Below are 26517 nucleotides of genomic sequence, written 5' to 3'. Positions count from 1 at the left end.
GCGCTCAGCTCCTGATGTGCCCGCGCCCTTTCAAAATCTAAGCGCTTGGCATAACTTGAGTTTGAACATCAACCCGGCGGCATCTACCACCTTCTTGGACAGACCTTAATCCCAGCGCGAGTCATTTAAAGCACCCTCTTCGGGCTCTTGACAGAATGAGACGTGATGCAGATGCGTGATAACATGGCGACGACGACGTTGGAGTGCACGTCGACGTTCGGCCACCAGTGGGCCCATCGACGGGAAAGAGACCGCGATTTGGCTCAACTGTAAAGGCGTCGCATCTCCTCAATGGTGCACACGACTAACAATATTGCTAAAATCAGATCATAGATGTAGATGCATACCATTGCGGGCGGTGCAATACTACGGACAGCCTCTGTTGTGAACGATGCCACGCCTTCGGTGCCGAGCGTACTAGGCTTCAAGGCAGTATAACATGAGGTCAGCCCTTAGCACATCCGTCCATAACATTCTCCCACAACATGCAGTTGCATAATACTACGAATACCAGGCCATGCGGTATTGCCCACGTCTTACCCGACCTCAGCGAGGCCTACTTGCCCCTTGAGAAGGCCGACATTCACGCGGATGTCATCGACGGTGAGCACTCTAAGGATGTCTTGTGCGTGGTCTCTGACTTTCGCGTTCTAGTTTCCGCGATTGTTACGATCACCCAGCACTTCTGGCAGTGCTCGTCTGGCGGGCTCCAGAAGGCCAGATATGTCTTCCCCGTGCCTGCCCGAGCCGCTGTCTGCGGCTTCAAGATGACGACCGAGGATGGCACAGTCATCGCGGCTGTCGCGAAGGAGAAGGAAGAGGCCAAACACGAACACGAGCAGGCCATCTCTCAAGGCCGTGTGACGGGTCTTGTCGAGCACGTCGCCGATGATAGTGGGTTCATCTCATCTCTGATATCACGCGGAAGCTGGACCTGTCTGTAGTCTTCTCTATCTCCCTTGGGGCGCTCCCTAGCTGCCAGATGATACAAGCTCACATTACCGCAAGTGTCCTCTTTCACGAGCTCTTGCACCTGATAGTAACTATCTGCAGTATGTTCTCGATCTGATGGATGAGGACGCCTGCGATCAGGTTCGGATACAGATTCCCGTGTATGTCGGCATGCGTTACGGCAAGCTGCCGGATGGGATGAAAGGTACATACCAGATCCCTCCGCACCGTATCAGTATCTCTGCAGACGTGCGAGTGCAGGGTGCGGTGAAGAACATCACGAGTCCCACCCACCCGGCTGTCATCGTCTCAGACGGCAATGCCACCCATACGTCCCGTAACGCAAGCTACACTTCTCCCGAATTCCTCACTCAGGATTTTGTTTTGTCTGTCACCGCCGATGGACTGGACGCACCCCGATGTTTCTGCCAGAAAGCCAAGAACGGGACTACAGCTATCCAGCTGAACATCGTCCCGAAGTTCAACTTGCCCTCGATTCCGAAGCAGGAGTACATCTTCCTCGTGGACCGCAGCGGCAGCATGAAGGGAGACAGGATCGAGACTGCGAAGAAGACACTCGTAATGCTCCTTCGTGCTCTGCCCAGTCAAGACACGCACCTCAACATTTTCAGCTTTGGCACGCAGTGCAACAGCTTGTGGAATCAGAGCGTCCCCTACGATGAACAGACCCTCGGGGTGGCTGTAAGCACAGAGTTTCCATTCACGGTAAAAGGATTACTCACTATTACCGATGAAGACTCAGCATGTCGATGGTATGCTTGCGGACTATGGTGGGACGGTGATACAAAGTGCGCTACAGCAAGTCTTTGCGTCGCGCAGGGTAGACATTCCAACGGCCTGCTTCGTCCTCACAGATGGTCAGGTACGTGGAATATCGTTTCTTTTCAGCGCTGTTCCTCATATGTCTGTTTAGGCTCATAACATTGACGATACGCTCGGGGCCGTGGATCACGCCGTGAAAGCCGCTACTTTAGACGCACCTTTGCGCGTATTTACCCTCGGTATCGGCGCAACTACTTCCACAGCCTTGTGCGAAGGTATCGCTCGAGTGGGGAACGGGGTTTGCCTCATGGCGACGGCGTCCGAGAGCATCATGGGGAAGTGTTCGAAACTCCTTCGCGCCAGCCGTACCTATATCCTGAAGAATGTCACTCCGGATTGGGGAGTCCGCGTGGAGGCTTATCATACTGGGAACAACGAACTCAAGGGCGTCCTCCAGGCGCCTGCGCAAGTGTCCTCCATCTACCCCGGCAACCGCTTTATCGTCTTTGCGCTGGTCGAAGACGAGAAGTTTACGCCCCCGCAAGAGGTGGTCATTTGCGCGCAGCGCGACGGGCACGGCCAGATCTACCGCTTCTCCATTCCGGTGCAGACCGTCGAGCTCCCTTCCGATTCTCAGGCTCTCATTCCAACCCTCGCTGCCCGTCGAGCCATCATGGACCTCGATGGCAGCAGCAAGGCACAGTCCTCTCCAGATGTCAAGGTCACTATGGTCAGACTAGGCACCGAATACCAGCTCGCCAGCAAGTATACCTCGTTTATCGCTGTTGACAGGCGGACGATGTCGGAGATCGCGGACGAGCAGGCGTGGCTCGTGCAACGGCGGCCAGAAGCTGCGCGCGCTGTTCTTTTCTACGTATCCTCAAGTCACGCCAGATCTCAACGTGGCATAGTCCTCACCTCACCTCGAGTGGTCATGCACTGTAGGGACGCTCAACTGCAGTCGACGACTGTGGCCACAACGAATTCAGCTACGAGTCCAGGCGCGCCAATGCCCTCTGCGGCAGATCGTCCACGTCTACAAAGGCAGGGCTCTTTGCACGGACTGCCACGCGCCCACGCCCCGCAACCTTCCCTAGCCGTACACTGCCCCGCGAGAGCACCACGCGCACCGCTCAGGGTGACCATGACCTGACCAGAGAGGAAGCCACGCCTAGCGACGACGCACCTCGCTTCACGGACTCGCGCGTGCTGTCTCTGAGCGACATGCCGGAGTTCGCTATAACGATCGAGGACAAGGTGCTCGCGATGGTCCGCCTCCAGTCCTTCGACGGGTCGTTCCGAGGCACAGACAGGCTCGAAGCCCTCATTGGACGTCGAGTCTTGGCGGAATGTACCCTCAGTGTTGTGTCGAAGGTGTGGGCGACGGCGCTAGCGATCGCGTTCCTCAAGAAGCACATGAAAGACCAGCTGGAGCTCCTTGATGGTCTCGTAGAGAAAGCCACGGACTTCATATCTCGCACGTCCAACGTGGACATCGAGACTCTTCTTGCTCATGCCGAGACATTCGTCCCTTAAGGCGCATCCCTGCTCTGAAAGGATGATGCGTTGCTAGAATCACTGAACTTGTAGTCATGTGGTTATGCAGAGCGATTGCACGTATGCTCTGACAACTCCTTTCATAGTGTTTGCTGAGCTTGACTTGGCAGAGATTGGACGGATACGGAGCCGGTTTGTGGGACCTGTGGCTTATTGGATTCTTTATTTCGCCAGACTGATACAATATGCCGTGCCTCATGTGCTCAATCTGTCCGCAGTATATTACCGTTTGTGGTCCCTGAAAAGAATGCGATTCTAATAGATTGCGGCGGAGGATTGAGTGCCACGTGGAGACGATGCTGACAAGCTATATAGCTTTAGGTCTAGCTCAAACTCCACTCCTAACCTCGGCAGCCCACCAAGAACGATTTTTGTCACATTTCCGGCTACTCGCAGTAGATATGGAGTACTGATTACGAAGAATCCTCGATGAAGTCTTCGTAACATACATGGTTAGTGAGTTACGACGCTGTGTCCACTGTCCCAAATGAAATTTGGGACACGCCACGGAAATTCGGTCACGGGACGGCCTTGTCATCTGTTTTACGGGGAGCGAATAGTCCATATCGAACCAGAACGTTATGTTAGGTCAGGCTCCTGCCCTTTGCACACTTTTGAGTCTCTCATGCTCACCCCAGGATCTGACGGACGGCTGCGGTTGATAGGGACTGCGGCGGCAACAGCATTCGATATGCCCCTCGAGTTGCGCACATGTAGATTCGTCGTCTCTTTTAGTGTTCAAACTTCTATTCTAAACATATGCCTCGTGAATCTGTTTTCCCATTCCTGTCTCCTCGGACGAATGGCGCCTGAACCTAATCTCGTGAGACTTCCCTTATAATTTAAAGCGCACTCAAATCCCCTGACCCTCGTCATTCCCTCCGTAATGGCTTCCCAGTCTTTCTCAGGCGTGGTACACGCATCAGGAGATGGCAACCTAACTCACCTTCCCCTCGAAGAAGTCAAAGTGAACACATTAATTGTAGACGGTACGTCCTGGTAATGAGCGCCACAATATCCTCAAGGTCGGGGTATGTCTGATCAGGCAACTGCTACGCAGTATCTACACGAGTCGATGTTACTCAAGTTTTCTACAACCCGTCGATACAGTGGACACCTCGTGCGAAATACGTCTTTCCCGTTCCTGCACGGGCCGCCGTCTGCGCCTTCGATATGGGCACGTCCACGGGCAGAGTCATTGTCGGCGTGGCCAAGGAAAAGGAACAAGCCAAAGCAGAACACGAAACTGCGATACAGGAAGGAAGGACTACTGCACTCGTCGAATGGATCACTAGCGACAGTATGTGTTCTACGTCTTTGCCTGTATCTCACTCATCAGACCCCGCAACATAGTATTCAGCATATCTCTCGGCTCTATTGGGCCCCGAGAAAGGGTCACAACCCGTCTCACGGTACGTTCGCTCGCAATTAACATCGGACTGACCGACTGAAAAGTTGACCCAGTATGTCATGGACCTCATGGATAACGATGCAGCCACAGAGGTCCGCTTCCAAGTCCCAATGTGCATCGGACAACGTTACGGCGAGCCTCCCAGAGGCATGGTCGGAGCGTCGTTCGCTTCGGCACAAATAAGGGTGCGCTTCGACGTTCACATACAGATGAGGGGCGAAATACGGTCAGTCGACAGTCCGTCCCATCCAGAAATACATGCGGCGGCCCACCAGACGCACCTCGGTCGCCCCTCACGCCACAGATTCCTCGTTCGGTTCCGCTCTCCAGATTTCTTGAAGACCGATTTCGTCCTCGTCATCAAAGCTACGGATCTCGACAGGCCTCGCTGCTTCGCAGAGCGTGACCCTACGGGCTCCGGATCGGTCGCCATGCAACTCACCCTGGTACCCAAGTTCGACCTGCCCCCAGTGACGAGGCAGGAGTTTATCTTCGTAGTAGACCGCAGTGGGAGCATGTCTGGCTCCAGAGTCGAGACCGCGAAGCGCACACTGAGTACGCTGCTGAGGACGCTCCCCAGCGCAGGGACATCTTTCAATATTTTCAGCTTTGGAAGCTACTGCAACAGCCTTTGGCAGACCAGCGAGGTGTACACGAACGATGCTCTCGATGTCGCGGTATGTTGTACGTTCTCGTTTTCCAGGGTAATAATTCATGGCAAACTTCCAGACGAGACATGCTGCGTCGATGGACGCGAATTACGGCGGCACTGAGATAGGTGCAGCCCTCTTGCGGGCCTGTAATGGTCGCGATCCGTCTAGGCCGACCGTTATGTTCGTACTCACGGACGGAAAGGTATATCACATATAGGTCCATCCATGCGCATTACTGATACCCCTCGCAGGCCTATGACCAGATGGTATACACCGTGGTCGCGAACGCAGTGGCGAGGTCGACGGCCGCTGCCCCGCTGCGCGTCTTCACACTTGGCATCGGAGCAACAGCGTCCTCAGCCATGTGCGAAGGCATCGCTCGAGCGGGGAACGGCAAATGCCTGATGGCGCTAGCGTCGGAGGACATAGTGGGCAAGTGTGCAACGCTCATGCGTGCGGGCCGCAGCTTCCTCCTCAAGAATGTCTCGGTCGATTGGGGCATCCCGCCCGACGCAGCCCGACGGTTCGAAGATCCTAAGATCGAAACGTCTTTCCATCAGGCACCGACCGGCATTAGGGACCTCTACCCCGGAGTCCGCCTCGTCGTATTCGCTTTGATCAAGAACGCAAAGTTCGCCATCCCGAAGACCATCACGCTGCATGCCCAGCGAGACGGAGTGGGCGAAGTGCTCGAGCTCCCTGTTCCCGTAGAGATCGTGCGCTTTGTGGACGAGAACGGGCACAGGCTGATACACACGCTGGCGGCGCGACGGCTCATCACTCAGCTCGAGGACGACGCTCTGGTCAGCCCGACCATGTCGGAGGACGAGCGCAAGGCCGCGATCGTCAGCCTCGGAGAGACGTATCAGCTCGCGAGTCGCTACACGTCGTTCGTCGCGGTCGATGACGACGGCGAGAAGCCGCCCCCAATTCCACGCCCCGCATGGGCCAAGGCAGCTTTCGCGCGCCGGGAGGCAGAGAAAGCTCGTCGCGCGCAGAGGTGCCTCGAGAGGAGGGGCTTCCTGGACACGCTCAGCGAATACGTCGGCACCGCGCTGACATTCGGCGGCCTCGTCGTCTCGGAGTTCTTCCGGACCTGGTTTGGCCGGCCGGCGCCTCCTCCCCCTCCTCAGAACCCGTCTGCGGCCCAGAGCGAGCTGGCGCAGGAAGAGGAGCAGACGGCGCAGGACGGCAAACCCAGGCCCCAGGAGACGGACTATGATTCAGACGACACGTACTCAACGATGAGCTCGCTCATTAGCTCCTCCAGCTGGACAGAAACTGACGACAGCAGGCCGCCGACCCCGGACCCGCAGGCTAGAAGCCCGTCGCCCGACTTGGACCTCGACCCCGCACGGCAGATCCCTGGGGCGTACGCTAGCGATGAAGGTCCGACAGGTGGACCCATCGACGACTCGGTGCAGGAGCTGCTGCAGCTGCAAACCGCAGACGGGTCGTTCGAAACCACTGAGTCCCTCAAGCGAGTCATTGGTGAGGACGTGGTCGAGAACAGCCGGCCACCACAAGTGGACGAGCGCTTGTGGACAACGGCGCTGGCGGTTGCGTACTGCAGGAAGCGGTTGGTTGGACACCAGGATTTGCTGGGTTGCATCGTTGAGAAGGCATTGGAGTACGCGTTAAGGGCAGGTTGTGGTGATATGGACTTCGAGGCTCTCGTAGCATCCGCTGCAAGACTAGTATCGTAGCTCGGCGAAGTCTGCAGATAGATGAATCGCTGTATAGAGCAATCGAAGTATCATGTATAATAGGACGTAAATGTCAAAACCTAGCAGGTTGTACAATGTACGCTCAGCATGACCCTAAGCATCAAGTAATCAACCTTGAAATGCGACCCCCTTCTTCGAGGTCTCGGCGATACCGCCAGCAGCGTAGCCTGTGCCCTCGCGCGAGAGCGCAATGATGTCCTTGTCGGTCAACTGGACTTCGCAGGAGATGCACTGCTTGCCCGGCTTAATCAACTCGTCAGTACATGACTTGCAAACGACGTGGCCACATGGCTTCATCACTGGCATTCGTACGTCATCAGAATGCATGTCAACCGAAGCGGGACGGCAAGCGTACCAAACATGAGTGTCGTATTTGAGAAAGTCTTCTTGCACGATGGGCACATCGGATTTTGTGGCTCATCCTTTCTCTTTGAAGACGATCCATTCTCTCCGTTCTCGGTGGCAGGTGTGCTCTCCACTGACGCAGATGGCCGGCCCGAGGGGGTTTCAAAGATGAATTTGACAGGAATCAGTTGCTTGCGGCTAGACAGAGTCAGAGCATTTTCCAATAAGCGCAAAGAGGAAGCTCACGCCAGATGATGAGCCGGATTGCCTCCATGACACGTTGTTTGCAATTTCACATCTTGCAGCGACGTCGGGGGACCCGACGATGTGTAGGTGGGTGTTAATGAGGGTAACCAGAAGTCTGGGAGTTTGTGTTTCAAGGCTTCAGCTTGCTCCTTCTCAATTTGCTTCATGGCCGCATCTTCCGCTTCGCGCGCGTGCTTATCGACGGTATCGGCATCGAACTCAAATTTGCGCTTAGTACCGCGAGCTGGGACAAATCAGCAGGAGAGAAAGAGATAGATCGCCACGCTTACGTTCTTTCGAGTCGCCTGACGTCGTCGCGACTGTACCTATAGCCGCGAGTCCTAGCTGACCTCTTTCAAAGTCAAGCAGTACTCGTTCGCGGGCCGCTTCCCTAGCTCCTCGCCTCTCTTCTTCAATTTCCTTCCTAAGAGCTTCGAGTTTGACTTTCTGCCGCTTTATATCTTCCAGCTGGGTCACTGCGCAAGCTAGAGTCAGCATCCACTCAGGTGTCGCACATCGCAAGCAGTATACCCAGGTCTGTGTAGACGCATTCCTTGCAGAACATGTGCCCCTTCGCACATGCTACAGGATCTCTCGCTGTCTGCAGACACAGTGCACAAGCGTCAAAACGGCGCATAGATTCATTTCCTAGACGTTGCTGTTCATGTCGTTTCTGATGTACATGGCGCATACAGAGCTCTGGGACTCACTCTCTTCGTTCCATAGTCGAGCTTCTTGTACTCTGCGTACGAAAAGATGGATGAAGCCGTATTGTTCTTGCTGTGTTTCGTCATTGCGAAAGTAAGAGGTAGAAGATGTAGGCTGAGCGCGGTGACAGCGACACTTCAGTGACCTCCACAAAGCGTGAGAGCCACTTTCCTTCCCTGTGCTGCCATCTGATGCGCCTTTCCGGCGCGCACTCCTCCAAGCTCTCACCTTGCCTCTAAGCCATCACTTCCGACTTTATTGGGCTCGGTCTCTGCGGCTGCGGATACGAAGGAATTTGGCGATTTTGATTACATCTTGTCCGCTACTTCGCAACGCCCAGTGATCGCGCTGTGCTTTGCAAAGCAGCGAATAGGAGCACTGTCCCTTTTCTTGCGGGATGCGGTGAGCACAAGACTCGTCTATATGATTTCATCGTCTGCGTCCGACGCGGAACTCGATCAGTTGATTAGCTCGAGAAACACAAGACCACCGTGCGAATACCGTTAGGGTCCATGGGAGAACATGAACCTCCTGTGGCGCGCTTGCAGAGTGAGTATAAGTGGGGGGTCGACTGGGCTATTCCTCTCTGAATCCTTAAACTTCACCCCATTCTAAATCACATAATGCGCGCTGCACGTTACTACGGTCCCGGCGACGTTCGCGTCGAGGAGGTACCTGAGCCTCAGCTGAAGCGAGGCCAAGTGAAGTTGAAGCTCGCCTGGTACGTCAGCCTACATCTCGCTGTCTTCAATAGGCTCTAACATCGCCGTGAATAGGTGCGGTAGTAAGTCGGTAACACTGAAATACGTTAGAAGACTACCAATAACACTTACAATTGTTCAGTCTGTGGATCTGACCTTCACGCGTACCATGCTCCTCTTCCGGCCACCACTTGCCCCACCTTGGACGAGCCGCATTACGTTACGGGAGAAACTCTTCCCATTACTCTAGGTCATGAGTGCGTAATGCTTCCTTGCGCATAGGCAGTTGCTGATAATATGTCTCTAGGTTCTCCGGAACTGTCGTCGAAGTAGGTCCCGGTGTCGACAACCACAAGCTCAAGAAAGGCCAGAAGGTCGCGGTGTACGTCTTCACCTCGTAAAATCTGCCACAAATATTCACATTATTTAGTGAGCCTCTCCTGTCTTGCAAGGAGAAGAGCTGCGGACCCTGCGCTGGCGGGTACAGGAACGCCTGCCCGCATGTTAGCTTCCTCGTAAGTTCCTCCACTATCATGGAGCATATCCATCTCATCTCGCTTCTGCGTAGGGTATTGCTGGCTGGGGCGGAGGCCTTTCCGAGTACATCTCTGTTGACCAAGACTTGGTCTATCCTCTGCCGGATCATATCTCTCGTACGTCATGTAAAACGCCATAATCGTGGTTTCTGACGTGCGTGTCCAGTCGAGATTGGCGCGATGATAGAGCCGCTCTCGGTTGCCTGGCATGCCGTGAAGCGGTCCGCCTTCAAGCCCGGGGATAAGTGTCTTGTCATGGGCTCAGGTCCTGTACGTAGGTTCTTCTCACTTTTGTACCTCAGCTAATTTGGTGGTCATGTAGATCGGCATGATGGTCCTAAAGGTACTTCAGTGAGTCGTTCTATTCGCCTATCTCTGATCTGCTCCATAACCTACCTGCCTTCAGGGCCCGCGGCGCTTCCTGGGTCGGCGTCTCCGAGCCGTCTACTGAGCGCCGCAAGATGGCACAGCAGCATCAGGCCTCGCAGGTGTTCAATCCGCGCTCCGAGGATGTCGTTGCTGGCACCTTCAAAGCTACCGACAATCAAGGCGCCGATGTCGTCTTCGACTGTGCCGGCATTCAGGCGTCGCTCGACCTCGCCATCAAGGCTGTGCGCCCCCGTGGCAATATCATGGACATCGCTCTGTGGGACGACCCTGCTACCATTCATATGAACAACATTCTGTTCAAAGAGATTTCTATCACCGGTAAGGACCTCGTTGGTGGTCAGGGAGTTGCGTTTACATGTTGTGCAAAGGTATCATTGGCTATGATCGCGTCCATCAGGAGGTCGTCGACGCTCTGGCTGAGGGCAAGTTTGAGGGCCTCGAGAAACTGATCACGAGGAAGATATCACTCGATGAGGTTGTCGAGAAAGGTATTAAGGCTCTCATGGCCGAGAAAGATACTCAGAGTAAGCATTATATTCCGGCGAGCTCGATCGAGCATAGCTTCTGACTACTCATCTTCAGTCAAGATCCTTGTGCATCCTTGAATGAACTGTGTCTATGGATAGTATTGTGGGCTCTAGTGACTCAAAGTGTATTTGTACGATTCCGGAAATTCCTTTCAATGAAACAGAACGAAAGTGAAGATGAGACCAGCTCCTACCACTGCATGATTCTGACACTTTTGATTGCGCTCTGGGGGTATCCATTTAATCTGACAGCAGCAGATCCCTTTCACGTATCACACCTTATCGTCTCACACAGCACCCGCAGAATCCGCGGCCATATGTACAATCGAGATAAGGCCTTTCCCGGGCCCGCTAAAGGCTGACTCGTGCGAAGATGCATCCCTGGGCAGAGTACGTCCAGTGTTTCGTGACCTCCTCTGTCTTTCACTTCGGCTTATCGTGGCTCCAACCTACAGGCGAGCCATGCTGCGCAAGAATCCCAGTCCGCATAAAAGCTCAGTGGGCATGGGTCAACAGCGAAGGGCTCAAGCTGACGCTTTTTACTGGTGGCACCGCTCCTCGATCATGCGCAGGATCTCGTTCGCGCTTTTTCTGTTCGCCGTGCAGGCCGCACTGTTGGGTGCGTGGCTCTCGCCGGGGCTATTTACATCCGCGACGGGCGCGGTCGCGAACGCCGTCAGGGATGCGAGTGCCACCGCGTTCCCGGATCTGTACGAGGCCTCAATTGCCGAGTTGCAGGCCGGGCTCGGGGAGGGACTGTTTACGAGTGAAGATCTCGTGAAGGTTGGTGATTGCGCTATTGTTGGGATGGTGTGATGACAACTCGGAGGTAGGCCTACTTCGCGCGGATCGAAGAAGTGAATCTGCAAGGGCCCACCCTTCGTGCGGTCATCGAGATGAACCCCAATGCGCTTGCACAAGCGAGAGCACTGGACCTCGAGAGAAAAATCAGCGGCCCTCGCGGGCCACTTCATGGTATTCCGATGCTGCTAAAGGACAACATCGCCACGTTGCACTCCGACGGTAAGTAGAGATGACGACAAAATGAAAGTTTTCTAACACTATCTTCCAGGTATGAACACTACTGCAGGTTTGGATTTCACGCACCCTGCAATCTGAATAAATGTTGACGTGGATTAATTAGGGTCTTTCGCACTCCTTGGCTCTGTCGTACCCAGAGATGCCGGAGTCGCAGCCCGGCTTCGTGCGGCAGGCGCAATTATCCTCGGAAAAGCAAACCTCAGCGAATGGGCGAACTTCCGCGGGAACGTACCATCTGGCTTCTCCGGGCGTGGTGGGCAGGCGTCGAGCCCCTACGTTCCCCTCGGAGACCCATCCGGCTCTAGCTCCGGCAGCGGCATCGGCACAGCGATCGGTCTCTGCGCTGCAGCTCTGGGGTCCGAGACCGATGGCTCGATTGTGTCTCCGAGTGAGGTTAACAACCTTGTGGGAATCAAGCCGACTGTGGGCCTCACCTCGCGTGCAGGCGGTCAGTAATGCCACATAACCTGGTTAGCTGGACCAAATTGCTGACCATGTGCGTAGTGGTCCCCATATCCGAACACCAGGACACCGTCGGGCCCATGGCACGCTCGGTCGCAGACGCCGCGACGATCCTGTCCGTCATCGCCGGCCGCGACCCGCTCGACAACTTCACGCTCGCCCAGCCGCCGGTCGTGCCCGACTACACCAAGGCACTCGACAAAAATGCGCTCAAGGGCGCCCGGCTTGGTGTGGCGCGACAGTTCGCTGGCAGAGACGTGAATGTGCTGGCGGCGTTGAACGCATCCGTCGAGCTCATGGCCCAGATGGGCGCAACCATCGTCGACCCGGCCGACTTCCCGGACTTTGCAGAGTTCGAAGCGAGCGGAAACGAGACGATCGTGCTTTTAACAGACTTCAAGGTACGAGATCATAGTCTCAATATACCTGGGGTGACTCTAGTTGTTAACTCTGCCTCAGGTCGATGTAGCACAATACATATCAGAGCTTGTGCATGTCCCGACCGGCGTGAAGACTCTGGCGGATCTCATTGCATTCAACTCTGCTCATGCCAGTGAAGAACTCGTCCCACCTTTCTGGACAGACCAATCTGAGTACGTATGATCTACTTAACCGGCGATTGCATCGCACCTAGTCGTGTCATCAGGTTCATTGCATCCGAGAACACCACCGTAGATCAGGCCTACTTCGACGCCCTGGCAGCCGATAAAGACTTGGGCCAGACTCGCGGTATCGACGCAACACTAAAGATGTTCAATCTCGACGCCTTGATCCTGCCCACCAGCGGTGCTGCGGGTCCGGCTGCCATCGCCGGCTATCCTATCGTCACCGGTTCGTGCTCCCGGTCTCGGGTGTGGTGCCTTCTGTTAACAACGTCGTAGTTCCGCTTGGCTTTGAGCCGCCCAACACGACATTGGCACCGGCAGAGCCGACGCGTTCCACAGGGCCGAACAAGCCATTCGGGCTCTCGTTCATGGGCACCGCCTTCAGCGAGTTCCAACTGATCTCGCTCGCTTTCGCGTACGAGCAGGCCACTCACACTCGGCTGAAGCAGCTTGCGTTCCCGGAGGCGATTCCTAAGACTCAGCTTGCAGACATTGTTGGAAAATAAATGCCCACTGGGTAGATAGTGCTGAACGTGGAAATTTATAACATCGTACCTCTCAACACCGCGGGCGGCTTGACTTACATAATCCGGAGGAGACTAATCCGGGCAGCCTGGTATCAGCTGCACCTTATCGCCTCACATCGCACCCGCAGAACCGCGTATGCTCGACTGGGAGTACTGTAGATCTTTCCCAGGCCTGCCACGGGCTGACCCGTGCGAACATGCTCTGAGGATACGAGAGATCACGTTCTGTGTTTCGTGGCTTCCTTCGGCCTGCACTTTCGGCCCATCTTGACTCCAGCCCACAGACGAGCCATGCTGCCCAAGGATCCCGATGTGCTCGAAAATCCAGTGGAGATGGATATCATGCAGCAAAAGGCTCAAATCGATACATCTCGTTGGTGGCATCGCTTCTCCATTACGCTCAGGATCTCGCTACCTCTCTTCCTGTCCAGGCTGTTCACATCTGATACGGGCGCGGTCGCAGACGTCGTCAAGAACGCCGCGAACGCTGTCGCGTTTCCGGATCTGTACGAGGCCTCGATCGCTGAGCTGCAAGACGGGCTCGAGAAGGGGTTGTTCACAAGTGAAGATCTTGTCAAGGTTGGTGATTGTGTCGTTATCGGGATGGTACGATGTTGATGCTGGACGCAGGCTTATTTTACAAGGATCGAGGAAGTGAACCTGCAAGGTCCTGCTCTCCGTGCGGTCATCGAGACCAACCCAAGTGCGCTTGCACAAGCGAGGGAACTGGATCTTGAGAGAAAGGCCAAGGGTCCTCGCGGGGCTCTTCATGGCATCCCGATTCTGTTGAAGGACAACATCGCTACATTGCATTCAGATGGTAAGCTGAGACGACGACCAAAAAAAAAAACTCTGACGCAATCTCCCAGGCATGAACACTACCGCAGGTTTGGATTTCACATACACCACAGTTTGGATATATGCTGACGTGGACCTTCTCAGGGTCACTCGCACTCCTTGGCTCGGTCGTGCCCCGAGACGCGGGGGTCGCGGCCCGACTTCGCGCAGCAGGCGCAATTCTCCTCGGAAAGGCCAGCCTCAGCGAGTGGGCGAACTATCGCGGGCACGTCCCAAACGGCTTCTCTGGACGTGGCGGGCAGGCGTCGAGTCCCTACGTTCCCCTCGGGGACCCGTCTGGCTCTAGCTCTGGCAGCGCGATCGGCGCAGCGATCGGTTTGTGTGCCGCGGCTCTTGGCACCGAGACCGATGGCTCGATTATATCTCCGAGTGAGATCAACAACGTTGTGGGGGTCAAGCCGACTGTGGGCCTCACTTCGCGCGCGGGCGGTCAGTACCGCTGTGCAAACCGTCCCGCCGAGACGTGATCTGACTATATACGCAGTAATTCCCATATCCGAGCACCAGGACACCGTCGGGCCCATGGCGCGCTCGGTCGCAGACGCCGCAACGGTCCTGTCAGTCATCGCCGGCCGCGATCCGCACGACAACTTCACGCTCGCCCAACCACCGGTTGTGCCCGACTACACCAAGGCGCTCGACAAGAATGCGCTCAAGGGTGCACGCATCGGCGTCGTGCGGCAGTTTGTCGACGGGAATGAGAACGTTCTGGCGGCGCTGGACGCGTCCGTCGAGCTCATGACCCGGATGGGCGCAACTATGGTCGACCCTGCCGACTTCTCAAACTATGCTATAGACGAGGCAAAGGAGAACGAGATGATCGTGCTTGATACGGAATTCAAGGTGTGAGTTCATCGCAGAATAGCAAACAGGATGTCTGTTGATTGTTGATTTTGAATTCAGGTGGGGGTTGAACGATATATTTCAGAACTTGTACACGTCCCAACCGGTGTGAAGACTCTGGCGGATCTCATCGCATTCAACACCGCTCATGCGAATGAGGAGCTCGCTCCACCGTTCTGGACGGACCAATCTAGGTGTGTAACACTTGTATGAGCGATAAATATTACAATGCTTATCCATGGTACTTTCAGGTTCATTGGGTCCGGGAACACCACCGTAGACCAGGCTTACTTAGATGCTCTAGCAGCCTGTAAAGACGTAGGCCAGACCCGTGGTATCGACGCAACACTAAAGATGCTCGACCTCGACGCCTTGATCCTGCCCACAAAGGGCGCTGCTCGTCCGGCTGCCATCGCAGGCTATCCAATAATCACTGGTTTGTGCCTCGAGTCTTGAAACCGGTGCCTTCTGCTGATTGTGGCTATAGTCCCTCTTGGCTTCGAGCCGCCCGATACGCCACTAGCACCGGCGGATCCTGTTCGCTATACTGGGCCGAACAAGCCGTTTGGACTCTCTTTCATGGGCACCGCCTTCAGCGAGTTCAAGCTGATCTCGTTCGCTTTCGCGTACGAGCAGGCCACCAGCACCCGGCTGAAGCAGCTTGCGTTCCCGGAGGCGATTCCGAAGACCCAGCTTGCAGACATTGTGGGGGAGTAGATGTCCGCTGGGCGCTCAGTTTGGAAGAGTTTCATTGTTGTCCCCGTATCCGCACGTCATACACCCGCTCCCGGTGCCTTAGAATATAGCGCTCTCGGGCGCCTGTATCGATGTCTCTGTTTCTTGTGCTCGCCTGTCTGCACGGTCTTTGCTAAGCAACGTCCGAGTCTCGAGCTGTCTCTCTACGGCGGCATGCGCATATGAATGCTGCTATACAACGTGTAGGCCTGCCTCCTGGCTGTTTCTGGCAGAAATTTTCCTTTCTAGGACCGTCTGACTCGGGATGGGACATTGATGGAATCAGTGGCTTCCTTGTTATCCAAATGTGTGGCAGAGCTGCGCGTAGCCGTGCCACTCGCTAGTCCTGGCATGCCATTTACGAAGCGATGAATCGCCCCTGTCTTTCACGCTGACCACCACCAACTCACAGCCGAAGATGTCGTCCGAGGCCCCTGCGCCCCCTACACCCCCTACGCACCCCGAAGGCCGCACTCGTTTCGTCTACCAACAATGGGTGAGAGACCCAAAAGGATCCCTTCTTACTAAACCCCCTCCGTCAGGCGTACGCCCGCCGAACGACCTCATCTGGGGCCACACCCTCGACGACTTCTTTTGGATCCAGCGCATCCCTAACATCGATGTGCTCACGATCTGGTCGCGGAGCATGATCAAAGAGCATGGCGAGAACTACGACGAGAGCGAGTTCCTCGAGCCAGATGCTTTGCAGGTGCCGCGCCTGCGCCACCCTTGGCCCGTCCTCAAGGTCCCGAACGACGGCATCCGCGTTCCGAAGAACTCGTACGGCGTCATCGACCAGGGATGCGAGAAGCACTCCAAGCCCGACTTTGTCGCCAAACGGCGCGATGACTCTGAGCCGTGCCTCGAGCGAGGGGCCTTAAACAAGGCTGGCAGGATTCTCAAGGAGCTCTTTGGTTTCGACGACAACAGTGGTAGCGAGTACTTCGTGCCCAATGATCCTCACTATCCTTTGAGGAGCCCAGATGGAGCTCTCTATGCGGTGCTCTTTGCATCCCGCTTCAGAGAAGAAGCTTTCGGTAGCGGACGCGGGGCTCTTCCCCCACAAACAATCAGCCTTCCTCAGCTTACCGGCGTGAGGTCCGTGCGCGGCAATCCCGTGATGCTTGAGTTCGATGAATACGGTATCTACGTTACTGGCGATGACACAGGCGAATATGCCGATTTATTTGATAGCACAGAGGAAGGCAGGAGTAGAGACGCCTCGCCGGAGGGGATGCAATTGGACGATCCGAAGGTCGAGGCCCCCAGTGTAGACAACAGCTCAAGGGAAACGAGCGACACGGAGTCGAAAGATGAAGTAGAAGGAAAAGCAGACGATGGAGATCTGGCTACGTCCGCCGCGGGTAGCGAGCTTGACGATCTATCGCCTTCTGAGCCTATTCCGCGGGACTCGCCGTTCTCGATACAGGATATACCGAAGCTGGAAGAGTCTATCCCCCACTATTATTTCCCCGACATCCTTTTCGTTCACGACCCGCATGAGCTCACAGCCACGAGTCTCGACTCCTACGAGGATGTTGGCGAGGAGTCTTTTGAGCCGCGCGCACCCTTGGTATACAAACGTGTCTTCCCTGAGCTTCACCGCGACAAAGCTCGCGACCTCGAACAGCCCACGTCTCCCAAACGCGAGGCGCACTTGCACCTCGCGCATCAGAACCGCATGGGCGTCGGCAACCACTCCCTGGTGTATCGCGCGCCTCTGACGTTGCCTGTGCCCTTGTCTGCGCATTCGCGGAACGGCAAGGTCACTGTGGCCGCCAAGAGCGCATTCCCGAAATTTCGTGCGCGCGAGCTGCTCGCGAACGAGGCGAAGATGTACAGCCGCTTCCCCGAACACCTCAGTCAAGACTGGTGCGGCTACAACCTCGTCACGCCCATCAAACATCCCGTCCCTGTTGGGCCTGTCGTCCCAAAGTTCTTCGGTTACTACGTTCCCACGCGCGGTGATGGCAGCCTGGTCGACGTCTTCGATGCCGGCGTTCCAAGCCCCGTTCTCCTGCTTGAGGAATGCGGGAAACCTGTGACGCCCGGGAAGTTCTCCGCAGACGAAAGGCAAGTAGCGTCTTGAGCAAACGCCTCGATCGACGCTCACCACGTTTCGCATGCGCACAGGTCGGAGTGCTACTCGATGATGCTCCGCCTGCACTACAGCGGCTTCGTGCAGGGCTCGTTCTTCGTGCGCAACATCATGGTGCAGCCCGGCCCGCTGACGGCGCCGCCTGAGCTGCGCTCGAAGAAGACGCCGAGCTTCCGCGTCATCGATTTTGGACGCGGCGAGGAGTGGAACACGTTTGTCGGCGACAAGACGGATAAGGAAAGGCTCGAGCAGAAGGAGCGCGAGTGGGGAAACAAGATATCCGACGAGGACAAGAGTGCGCAGAGCGAGCTGCAGATCCCGAGGTGGAACCACTAGTACTGTCACCTAGTATTCGGAAAATTTGCTCATGCTAAGAATTGTACTGTAATTTGAAGGCCTGGTCATGTAGCACAGTGCTTTTACTTTGTGGAGACACCTTGCTGCAATAAACAAGAAATTTTATGAGAACATGCGGAAGGCAACGGCAGGCGCCCGAAACTTCGTGGCGCTTGGTTCGCATCAATGTCGGCCTCTCCTGACTCGGCATTGATGCGCTTTGGTTCTCTCCCCAACTTCAGCTTGTAGGAACCTTCTGGAACAACATCGGACTGCTCAGAAAATCTCAAAGGTCCCGACTGAAAATTATATGATCACCACGGGCAAAGCTACGATCACGGAGATGGACAATCTCAGGCTCTGAGTACAGAGTACCACCCCCTTACCCGGTTCCTGCTGAAAGTTCGAAGTGAAAGCCTACTCGGCTTGACGTGCTCAAATTGTCGACATTTTACAGCTGCCATGTACTCCACTTTTCACCCAGGAGGCACCTGCCGTCATGTTTGTCATGCAAATTGCAGGGTGTGCGTGGGCAGTTGTTTCGGTTTCGCCTGCCCGTTAACATGAGGCTGTTCCTCGGAAGCGGAAGAATGGAGTGAGATCCCCGTATCTTATATATGTCACAGCGCACCTTGAAGGCTGCGAGCTCTGACGTCCCTCCGTACGTCTACGTCCTTGGTGAGTACATGGCCTGCCCGTCCCTGGGAGCTCGGCTCTCACGATTGTTGCCAGCCGGATTTTAGCCACACGGCCCAGGAAGGCTCAGAGCCTACTATCACACGAATTTTCGGCCACTCAAGTGTTTGTGTCGCGGTAAGTGCGAGTTCTACAGGGACATTGTGCGACGTCGTGGCCTGAGCTCATGTCTGCGCTGCTTAGGCTCCTTGTCACAATGCGGACACTTTCCTTAGTTCTTGCACTCGTCCTCCTCCTTGCAGTACTGTCGCAAGCAGCAGTTATACGGACCGCTGCCGACAGCGAGCCGCTTCCGCGAAGAATGCGTCGGAGAGTCCGAGTACATCCCTAAGCGATGTACCTATTGACACGCGCGATGGGCTTTCTGTCGGGCCGTTTTCATCTCATGGACTACATGCTGTGTGTGGACAGTCTATCTATGGACATGACTTGTACGTACGACAAATGGATGTAATCACGACTTCGGACATTTGGACCATATCTTTGGCTTATCATATTTAGAAGACTGTGTTGCTACATCGCTCTGATCACCATGTACGCAACACAACTGGAGTGAATTTACTTCGCAATCGGGTTGCCAGTTTCTCATGGGAGATGTGCTTCGTGTAAATTGTGGGATTGACGAACGACTCCCCTGGATTTGGACTGAAACCAAAGCGAGTAGTTATCAGATTAGATAAGACGAAACATTAATCAGGCTGTTGAGCTGAGGTGGCGTGCTCAGGCCCAAGCTCAGTTCCTCCCACATCCACACCCGTCCCCCGTCCTGCATTGCCCAGGGCAATGGACCCGATAAACGTGCCAGGCATACTCTCAGATGAGCCACAAACAAGCGGCAGTGCAGAGACGATCCGGCAGCTACCCCTGCATATCGCGGCACGCCTGCACACTGCGGACGTGAACACCAGTACGCCGTCTTCCCCACGCCTCTCGCTGCCAGGATCTCCCGTCAGCTCAGTTCCGTCGCCGTCAAGTCCGTCGGGCGAGTCCATATCGTCGCTGCCGTCCGTGTCCTCGTCGTTCCTGTTCTCGTCCGTCCCAGCGAGCCCCCCACATCTCGGGCTGCACCATGGCCCGCATGGGCACGAGCTAGGGGACAACAGCCTCATCATACCCTCGCTTACACTTCCCTCTCCCGTGCGCCGCCCGACGTTGTACGGCCAGGCTCTCGGCGAGGTGCGCCTGCTCGTGCTTGGCGGCGCGGGATGCGGCGCAGAGGCGGTTGCGCAGATGTTCGCCGAAGAGGAGTGCGAGGACATCGTTGAAGTTGGGCAATGGGAAGAAGTTGAGATCGCAGCAGAATACCATGTGCGTGCGAGGGTCCTCAGGTTATCAACAGATTGGATCGAATACCGAGATGCCCACGGTCTCGAGAAGCACGAGCCGAGCAGGAACGTGGAGGTCGTGCTGCTGCAGGACTATGGGCCAGATAGCGATGTGAGTACCTCCGCCGTCTGCCACTTGCGTTTCTCACTGGGATGGCAGCTAAGCGAAGTGCTGCGTTCTACCTTGTCTGTTGTGCACGCTCCTTTCAGTGCTCTCGTACCTGTGCTGCATCCTCACCAGTCCCCTAATGTGCTCCTCGCGAACCTCCTGGCCTCCTCTGCGTCCCCCCTCTATACAGCAATGGCCATTGTTCCATCGAATTGTAAGTTAAACTGTCTCTGGGGCTACTCTGAAGCTCATCAATGTAATGCAATAGGCGTGACGTCGTTCGAGCACAAGCTCATCTCAGAGCTCAGCGCACATGTACCTCTCGTAGTCTTACCTGACCATCAACCCTCGTCTACTCAAGTACCGACGCTCCATTCGCACCAATCACCCTACTCTCGCAGGCCGTCTCCGCAGGAATTCCATCCTACTGGCCTCTCCGATGCCTTACGGGCGATTAAACTAGCATCCATTCATCCGCAATCTGCCCATGCTCTCCGCACTTGCATCTTGCGCTCGCCGGAGGCTCTGTCGGCCCTTCGACTCGAGGCTGCGGAGCGGTTTATGCGTTGGAGAGAGGTGGAGCGTGCTGTCGGCCATGTTCTGGGCGACACGACTCCGTCGTCCGAGTCGGACTCCGTAGAACATACCCCCGTCGCCCCAAGAGTCGAAGACCCCGGCAGACGCAGGTGGCCTACTGGATCGCAGAGGTGGAACAAGGCGCGATGGGAAGAGGAATGGGAAGGTAGTCTCGCGACTGATGTTGCGAAGACCTTACGGGCTCGAAGAGTCAAGGGGATGGGAAGGAGGTCGACGGTCCGGGCTCCCGCACGCCCGCGCTTGTCACCGAAGTGCGCGGACGTCGCAGTCGAAACCACAATTTTCGTGGATCATGATGAAGCTCCTTCGAACGCACATTTCGATCCACTTCATCTACCGTCGCTACTGGCATTCTCTATATCCCTGTTCGGCCCGCTGAAGACAAGAATCGCACGCATCTTTACCCCCACCCGCACGAATACCCAGATTGCCGGGCTTGGTGCCATGACGGAAGCACGTGGAAGGGGGCTTGATGCTGGAGGGACGACTTTGTTTTTGGTTGGCGCGTTCTGTGCCGGCGTCGGTGTTGGCGTGCTGCTGTCGCGCGGGATCATGTAGTCTCGATGACCGTCAAGCACTATACCTACGTGTATTATTACCATCACGGACAGATTCTGGATCTCGCAAGACGATGTTGTATCCTTTAACTGAATGTGACATATGTATTTTGCGACGCTCTGGGTCTGGGGCACATCAAAGATAGGAAAAGGCAATGCCGACGCATTGCCGACGCATTGCCGACCGCCATCGGACGCCACCAAGCCACTGCACAGATCGGGTAAGCGCAATTAGATAAGACGTCATAACATTTTTCGCTCTTTCGCGCTTTCCACCTCTCAGCCCCCGTCCACGACGCTCTCATCGTACTAGTCAAGTACAGTCATTCTACTCTCGCTTTCCGTCATATTCTGCAGCACGGAGTCATCATCACTCAGCCCGAGGCACCGCTCTGACTCGACCGGAAGGAGCTGGCCGGTACCCGCGCATTGCTGTACCATCTTCCCGTTCCTTCATAAGCTGCCTCTGGAAGCAAAGTCATCTTTACTTGTACTTTCACTTGCACGCTCCACCTCGGGTGTATGTCTACCGCTTCGACTAGCGCAAGCGCACCAACTGCTGCAGGCTCAGCACCGTCAAACCCTCGACCTCGACGCCAACCTCCTCGGCCTCGACCCACACAACCTGAAGAAAATACCGATGCTGTAGCTGGCCAGTCAACCTCGGCGAAAACCTCAGGAAATCAAGGGCAGTCTCGTAGGCGGCAACGACATCCAAGACCTGATGGGAAAGCTGGCGGAGACGAGAAGGGTAGGGCTGGAGAGGATGCGGGAGAGAAGAGCGGGGCTTTGACTATAGCTGGAGACGCCTCCAATTCTGGTCCAAAACGACCCCAGCGCACCCGAGAACCCAGAAAGCAGCCCGTCGATGGCGCCACGAGCCAGCTCGAGACGAACGAGAAGCAATCCGACAAACCATCAGGTGGTCCGAAGGGCAAGCGTCGCGCAGCCAAGTTCGATGGCGGCCTGACAGATGTTTCACGTTTCTCTGAAGGAGAGCCTAAGCAGGAACAGTCGAGCTTTCGCAAGTACCGCAGAGAACTACCCACGGCCGACGACCTGACCTCCAGACTCACCCGTGAGCTCAGCACCCCTCCTTACCCCGACTGTCTCATTTGTTTCTCCGTTATCCATCCTGCACAACCCACTTGGTCCTGTTCGCCCTTGATCCCCATAGCTGCTGCGATGGATGACGAATACGACAAGGTTTCGACCAAGACAACCGAGACTGCTCAATGCTGCTGGACAACTTACCACCTCAAGTGCATCCGCTCGTGGGCTTCCAAGAGCGTGAAGGGTGTTGAAGAGGCGTGGCGTGCGCGAGGGGAAGAGCGTGCGGGCGAGTGGAGGTGTCCTGGTTGCCAATCGAAGCGGTCGGCCGTCCCGGCTTCGTACTGGTATGTAGACTTCCTTATGTGCGCATGATAACTGAGTTGACGCCATGTCCCTAGGTGTTATTGTGGCTCTACGCCTGATCCCAAGCCACCACGACTTGCAACACCGCATTCGTGCGCCAGTCCGTGTTCCCGCGCTCGCGCATGTGGGCACCCGTGTCCCCTTTCCTGCCATCCCGGCCCTTGTCCCCCATGTCAGGTTACCATACAAGTACTTTGCTTCTGCGACAAGCAGGTGCTATCCTTCCGTTGCTCGAACCTTGCTCCAAGCCGCGCCGGAAAGCCCGCGAGCCCGTCTTGCGGGCAAGTCTGCGGCAAACGTCTCGGATGTGATAATCATGCATGCGAGGCGGTTTGTCACGATGGCCCATGCGCCCCGTGTACAGTCAAGGCGTCGGCGCAGTGCTACTGTGGGAAGGAAGAGCGTGAGCTGGGATGTGGGGAAGGAGCTGAGAAGTTTTCGGTCGTCCTCGAAGATGGCTTAGAAAGAAGGTGGATCGGGCTCTTCGAGTGTGGCAACGTGTGTGATCGGTGCGCGCGTATAGTTATTTGATGTCCTTACCAGCTAGACTGACTTTGCGACAGGTCCTTCGACTGTGGCATCCATCGCTGCGAGCAATCATGCCATGTACCGTCATCAACGCCCGCTCCGTGTCCGAGGTCTCCATCTCGTGTGAAGACATGTCCATGCGGCAAGCATGTATTTGATCCCGCGTCCGCTCCTTTCTTCCCCGTCAACACCAGGCTCGCCCGCGCAGCTTGCACGGACCCGATTCCGACCTGCGAGTCCATGTGCATGAAGCCCTTGGAAGGCTGCTCTCATCTCTGTGCAACGAAATGCCACACTGGTCCCTGTCCACCGTGCTCGATCAGCCTTGTCCGACCATGCCGATGCGGAAACATTACTCGCGATGTGCCATGTCACGAAGACCAGAAACGCTCTCGCGGAAAACTAGAAGAGACTCTCTGTGACAAGCCGTGTGCTGCTCTGCGCGCGTGTGGCCGCCATGAGTGCAAGCGTCCGTGCTGCCCTCTGGCTTCTCTTGCTACCGCGACCAAGGGGAAGGGCAAGAAGAAGGCTGTAGACACGGGTTCCATCGTTGATGAAGCAGGATGGCATGAGTGCGATCTGCTATGCGGTAAACCTCTCGCCTGTGGCAACCATAGCTGCGAGCTTCGTGACCACCGAGGTTCTTGCCCATCCTGTCTAAGAAGCTCATTCGAGGAGATGGTCTGCCATTGTGGTCGGACAATTATCGAGCCACCCATTCCCTGCGGCACCCGGATCAGTTGTCGCTATCCTTGCGATCGCCCTCCTCTACCATGTGGTCATCCCAAAACCCAGCATGCCTGCCACGAAGACCCTATGCCCTGCCCGCCGTGTCCTTTCCTTACGGCCAAGCAATGCGCCTGCGGCAAGAAGATGGTCGGCAACATTAAATGCAGTCAGGAGACTGTCTCTTGCGGAACGAAGTGCGGTAAATTACTCTCGTGCGGCTTCCACCACTGCGAACGCTTGTGTCACGGCGACGCTTGCGGGTCGTGCCATGCCGTCTGCGGCAAGTCTCGCAAGCTCTGCCTCCCTGCGAACCATCCCTGCACATTACCCTGCCACGCTCCAGCTTCTTGTTCTGAGGCAGAGCCGTGCCTTACTCCCATTACCATTACCTGCCCCTGCGGACGAATCCGCCAGTCGGTCCCTTGTGGAAGAAACACAGCCAATCCAGCCGGCCAGGAAGGCTCTCAACAGCTCAAGTGCTCGAACGAATGTGCCGTCGCCAAGCGCAACGCTCGGCTCGCCGAGGCTCTGGGCATCAACCCCGAGGGCCGCTCTTTCCAAGTCAACTACTCTGAGGAACTTCAGGCCTTCGCGCGCGCAAACATCAAGTTCTGTACACTTGTCGAGAAGACCTTCGCCGACTTCATCACCTCAAGCAAGCGCAACCAAATTTTGCCGCACATGCCTGAGGCCCGCCGCAAGTTCGTGCACGACCTCGCGGCGGTGTACCGCCTGGATACTCAGATGATCGACCAAGAGCCGTACCGGAGCGTGCAGCTCTTCAAGCGCATGGACACGCGCGTGCCCGCGCCCGTTCTCTCTGCAGCCGTCGCACAAAGCGCCGCGGTCGCTCCGTCTCTTGGGAGGCTTGCGGACCTGCGCGCGCCCGTCGCGCAGCTGCCTCGTCCGCTGGTCGGTCCTGGACGCTCGCTTGCGGCCACGCCGATATCGACGCCGCCGCCCCAGGCGCCTGCGGGCACCCGCGGATGGACGTCCGTCGTCGCGCGTCCGCAGTCTGCCCAGCAGAGCACACCAGATCCGAACGCGTGGCTGTTGGGCGGAGGTGAGAGGCCAGGATCGTCCGTTGCTTCGTCGTCCACTGCTGCACCGCCTGTTCGATCACGGGCGGTCCCCTCGCCTGCGCCCGTGCATGTTCCACCTGCAATTCAGACTAGCCCAGAGGATATACCTGATGATTGGGAAGACGAAGTTTAGAGCTGAAGTGTACAGACGATGATCAATAGAGTAAATTGTATCTGTTTGGATTGCGACAGTTTGGTATGTAAGGAGGTCGCTATCCTTCGGCATGAACTATCTTGCGGACATCGTACAGGGTATGAGCTAGTCAGGCGTCGTTCTTAGCCAGTTCTTCCCACGAAGGCAGCCCGTATACAGCGGGCAGCTCGGTCCAGGCGGCATCCCTCTTCTGCCGATCTTTGTCATAGTCGGTTTGTGAGGCTGGACAGATCTTGCCTCCTCTTACTGAGAGGATGAGAAACGGGTCGAAGAAGTTATCGACCACCTCTGCTGTCTGTTGCACGCGATGCCATTCGGAGAAACAAGTTGAAGTGCTGTAGCCACATGTGTGGGAGAACACGGTAGGATGTGTCCTCCGGCGCGCCATCAGAGACAGCTTGTCTCGACTTATAAGAATGACATTGCGGTCAATGGGATCCAGAGCGTCCTGGGCAAGAATATCCTGCACGGATCGTGACGCCGCTTGCAAATATGCAGCCGGGAGGAGTATACGGGCATTCGAACGCCGCGCGGCTGTTGTCGTCGCGGCTGTGAGGGCCCAAAAGTCGGATTCGGTCTGGCATGCCTTCTGATGCGAAAGCTGAGACCTCAGAGCATCATACTCCGTGAGTGCACTCGGGAACTCGAGTGAGAGCATGGCGATTGCCCTGTTTCGCACACGACTTGCTTGGTACTTGGTGGCGATATCCAGGATTGTTGTGAGCTTTAGGCTTCTGCGGAGGTTATCCATGAATCTGCGGGCAACTCCGTCACTTACACGCCGCCAAGGGTAGCTTGGCGAAAGACTGACTGGTGATTAAAGATGACCGATAGGAAGAGCGTCATCTCCTCAGCACTGTCAGGCATCCGCACGAGCGGAACCTGCTCATAGTGCTCCTCCGACTGCCCGGGCCCCAGCGACAGCATATCTGCAAACACAGGTGACTCTCGACATAGGATGCCTTTGTACACCTGGAATAGAGTCTGTTCTGCTTGTAGAACTAGGTTGCCATCGTCGAACCAGAGGTCGGGGCAGCGCTGGAGGTCCTCAGTCCTTGCGCCTACGGTCTGAAACGGATATGTCAGGTGGTTCGTTGAACTGTCGGTAGACAACGCTGTCGTACCTGCATTGGAGAAATTGAGGTGAACGGTGCGAACAAGGAGGCAGCGGGTGCCGACGCTGTGGTGAGCCTTCCGCATGGCAGCAGATATAGTTCGATAAACAGACGCCTGAGAGAACCCTATCTCTCGAAATCGGTTTACTGCCGCCATGCATATACACCA

The 26517-nt window shown here is 56.0% G+C and overlaps 11 protein-coding genes across 11 annotated transcripts; 9 read left to right on the top strand and 2 right to left on the bottom strand.

Moving 5' to 3' along the window:
• Nucleotides 1-485: 485 nt before the first annotated feature.
• On the top strand, nt 486-3563 carry PHACADRAFT_142460 (uncharacterized protein; the record flags this gene model as incomplete). The annotated part of the gene is made up of 7 exons (XM_007394995.1): nt 486-603; nt 655-894; nt 945-1009; nt 1054-1653; nt 1709-1834; nt 1886-2768; nt 2894-3563. 7 exons carry the CDS (start codon nt 486-488, stop codon nt 3268-3270), a joined length of 2409 nt encoding a protein of 802 aa, XP_007395057.1. The 3' UTR covers nt 3271-3563.
• Nucleotides 3564-4177: 614 nt separating this feature from the next.
• PHACADRAFT_194803 (uncharacterized protein) lies at nt 4178-7061 on the top strand (the record flags this gene model as incomplete). The annotated part of the gene is made up of 6 exons (XM_007394994.1): nt 4178-4280; nt 4352-4591; nt 4645-4703; nt 4756-5379; nt 5432-5557; nt 5607-7061. The coding sequence occupies 6 exons, from the start codon at nt 4178-4180 to the stop codon at nt 7059-7061; spliced, it is 2607 nt and encodes an 868-aa protein (XP_007395056.1).
• A 129-nt stretch (nt 7062-7190) lies between these two features.
• Nucleotides 7191-8467, bottom strand: PHACADRAFT_93313 (uncharacterized protein; the record flags this gene model as incomplete). The annotated part of the gene is made up of 6 exons (XM_007394993.1): nt 7191-7381; nt 7438-7625; nt 7674-7917; nt 7958-8149; nt 8205-8331; nt 8384-8467. The coding sequence occupies 6 exons, from the start codon at nt 8465-8467 to the stop codon at nt 7191-7193; spliced, it is 1026 nt and encodes a 341-aa protein (XP_007395055.1).
• Nucleotides 8468-8975: 508 nt separating this feature from the next.
• PHACADRAFT_208346 (uncharacterized protein) lies at nt 8976-10613 on the top strand (the record flags this gene model as incomplete). The annotated part of the gene is made up of 11 exons (XM_007394992.1): nt 8976-9102; nt 9158-9165; nt 9225-9339; nt 9390-9464; nt 9513-9597; nt 9651-9735; nt 9785-9888; nt 9941-9969; nt 10025-10326; nt 10377-10532; nt 10591-10613. Exons 1-11 carry the CDS (start codon nt 9005-9007, stop codon nt 10611-10613), a joined length of 1080 nt encoding a protein of 359 aa, XP_007395054.1. The 5' UTR covers nt 8976-9004.
• Nucleotides 10614-11099: 486 nt separating this feature from the next.
• PHACADRAFT_27917 (uncharacterized protein) lies at nt 11100-13149 on the top strand (the record flags this gene model as incomplete). The annotated part of the gene is made up of 8 exons (XM_007394001.1): nt 11100-11318; nt 11369-11558; nt 11608-11625; nt 11680-12024; nt 12081-12439; nt 12480-12631; nt 12685-12869; nt 12920-13149. The coding sequence occupies 8 exons, from the start codon at nt 11100-11102 to the stop codon at nt 13147-13149; spliced, it is 1698 nt and encodes a 565-aa protein (XP_007394063.1).
• A 291-nt stretch (nt 13150-13440) lies between these two features.
• PHACADRAFT_254888 (uncharacterized protein) lies at nt 13441-15712 on the top strand. The gene is made up of 8 exons (XM_007394991.1): nt 13441-13749; nt 13801-13990; nt 14040-14057; nt 14113-14457; nt 14513-14871; nt 14932-15065; nt 15123-15307; nt 15359-15712. Exons 1-8 carry the CDS (start codon nt 13462-13464, stop codon nt 15586-15588), a joined length of 1749 nt encoding a protein of 582 aa, XP_007395053.1. The 5' UTR covers nt 13441-13461; the 3' UTR covers nt 15589-15712.
• Nucleotides 15713-15865: 153 nt separating this feature from the next.
• Nucleotides 15866-17700, top strand: PHACADRAFT_254886 (uncharacterized protein). Its single transcript, XM_007394990.1, has one exon. The coding sequence runs from the start codon at nt 16025-16027 to the stop codon at nt 17693-17695; it is 1671 nt and encodes a 556-aa protein (XP_007395052.1). The 5' UTR covers nt 15866-16024; the 3' UTR covers nt 17696-17700.
• A 21-nt stretch (nt 17701-17721) lies between these two features.
• PHACADRAFT_254885 (uncharacterized protein) lies at nt 17722-18175 on the top strand. Its single transcript, XM_007394989.1, has one exon. The coding sequence runs from the start codon at nt 17756-17758 to the stop codon at nt 18038-18040; it is 285 nt and encodes a 94-aa protein (XP_007395051.1). The 5' UTR covers nt 17722-17755; the 3' UTR covers nt 18041-18175.
• A 1344-nt stretch (nt 18176-19519) lies between these two features.
• PHACADRAFT_194797 (uncharacterized protein) lies at nt 19520-21325 on the top strand (the record flags this gene model as incomplete). The annotated part of the gene is made up of 3 exons (XM_007394988.1): nt 19520-20173; nt 20222-20384; nt 20439-21325. 3 exons carry the CDS (start codon nt 19520-19522, stop codon nt 21323-21325), a joined length of 1704 nt encoding a protein of 567 aa, XP_007395050.1.
• Nucleotides 21326-21590: 265 nt separating this feature from the next.
• PHACADRAFT_142441 (uncharacterized protein) lies at nt 21591-26027 on the top strand. The gene is made up of 3 exons (XM_007394987.1): nt 21591-22721; nt 22776-23249; nt 23304-26027. Exons 1-3 carry the CDS (start codon nt 21847-21849, stop codon nt 25210-25212), a joined length of 3258 nt encoding a protein of 1085 aa, XP_007395049.1. The 5' UTR covers nt 21591-21846; the 3' UTR covers nt 25213-26027.
• Nucleotides 26008-26433, bottom strand: PHACADRAFT_93141 (uncharacterized protein; the record flags this gene model as incomplete). The annotated part of the gene is made up of 1 exon (XM_007394986.1): nt 26008-26433. One exon carries the CDS (start codon nt 26431-26433, stop codon nt 26008-26010), a length of 426 nt encoding a protein of 141 aa, XP_007395048.1.
• Nucleotides 26434-26517: the final 84 nt, after the last annotated feature.

This window comes from Phanerochaete carnosa (genome assembly GCF_000300595.1).
Source record: "Phanerochaete carnosa HHB-10118-sp unplaced genomic scaffold PHACAscaffold_4, whole genome shotgun sequence".
Lineage (NCBI taxonomy): Eukaryota > Fungi > Basidiomycota > Agaricomycetes > Polyporales > Phanerochaetaceae > Phanerochaete > Phanerochaete carnosa.
This window is presented reverse-complemented; position numbering and strand designations above follow the sequence as displayed.

Coding starts and splice junctions, on each gene's coding strand:
- PHACADRAFT_254888 (XM_007394991.1), top strand. CDS start 13,462: ATGCTGCCCAAGGATCCCGATGTGCTCGAAAATCCAGTGGAGATGGAT. Junction 13,750..13,800: donor CAAGTGAAGATCTTGTCAAG/GTTGGTGATTGT, acceptor TGCTGGACGCAG/GCTTATTTTACAAGGATCGA. Junction 15,066..15,122: donor TTCTGGACGGACCAATCTAG/GTGTGTAACACT, acceptor TGGTACTTTCAG/GTTCATTGGGTCCGGGAACA.
- PHACADRAFT_254886 (XM_007394990.1), top strand. CDS start 16,025: ATGTCGTCCGAGGCCCCTGCGCCCCCTACACCCCCTACGCACCCCGAA.
- PHACADRAFT_254885 (XM_007394989.1), top strand. CDS start 17,756: ATGATGCTCCGCCTGCACTACAGCGGCTTCGTGCAGGGCTCGTTCTTC.
- PHACADRAFT_142441 (XM_007394987.1), top strand. CDS start 21,847: ATGTCTACCGCTTCGACTAGCGCAAGCGCACCAACTGCTGCAGGCTCA. Junction 22,722..22,775: donor GCCGTCCCGGCTTCGTACTG/GTATGTAGACTT, acceptor CCATGTCCCTAG/GTGTTATTGTGGCTCTACGC. Junction 23,250..23,303: donor TGTGGCAACGTGTGTGATCG/GTGCGCGCGTAT, acceptor ACTTTGCGACAG/GTCCTTCGACTGTGGCATCC.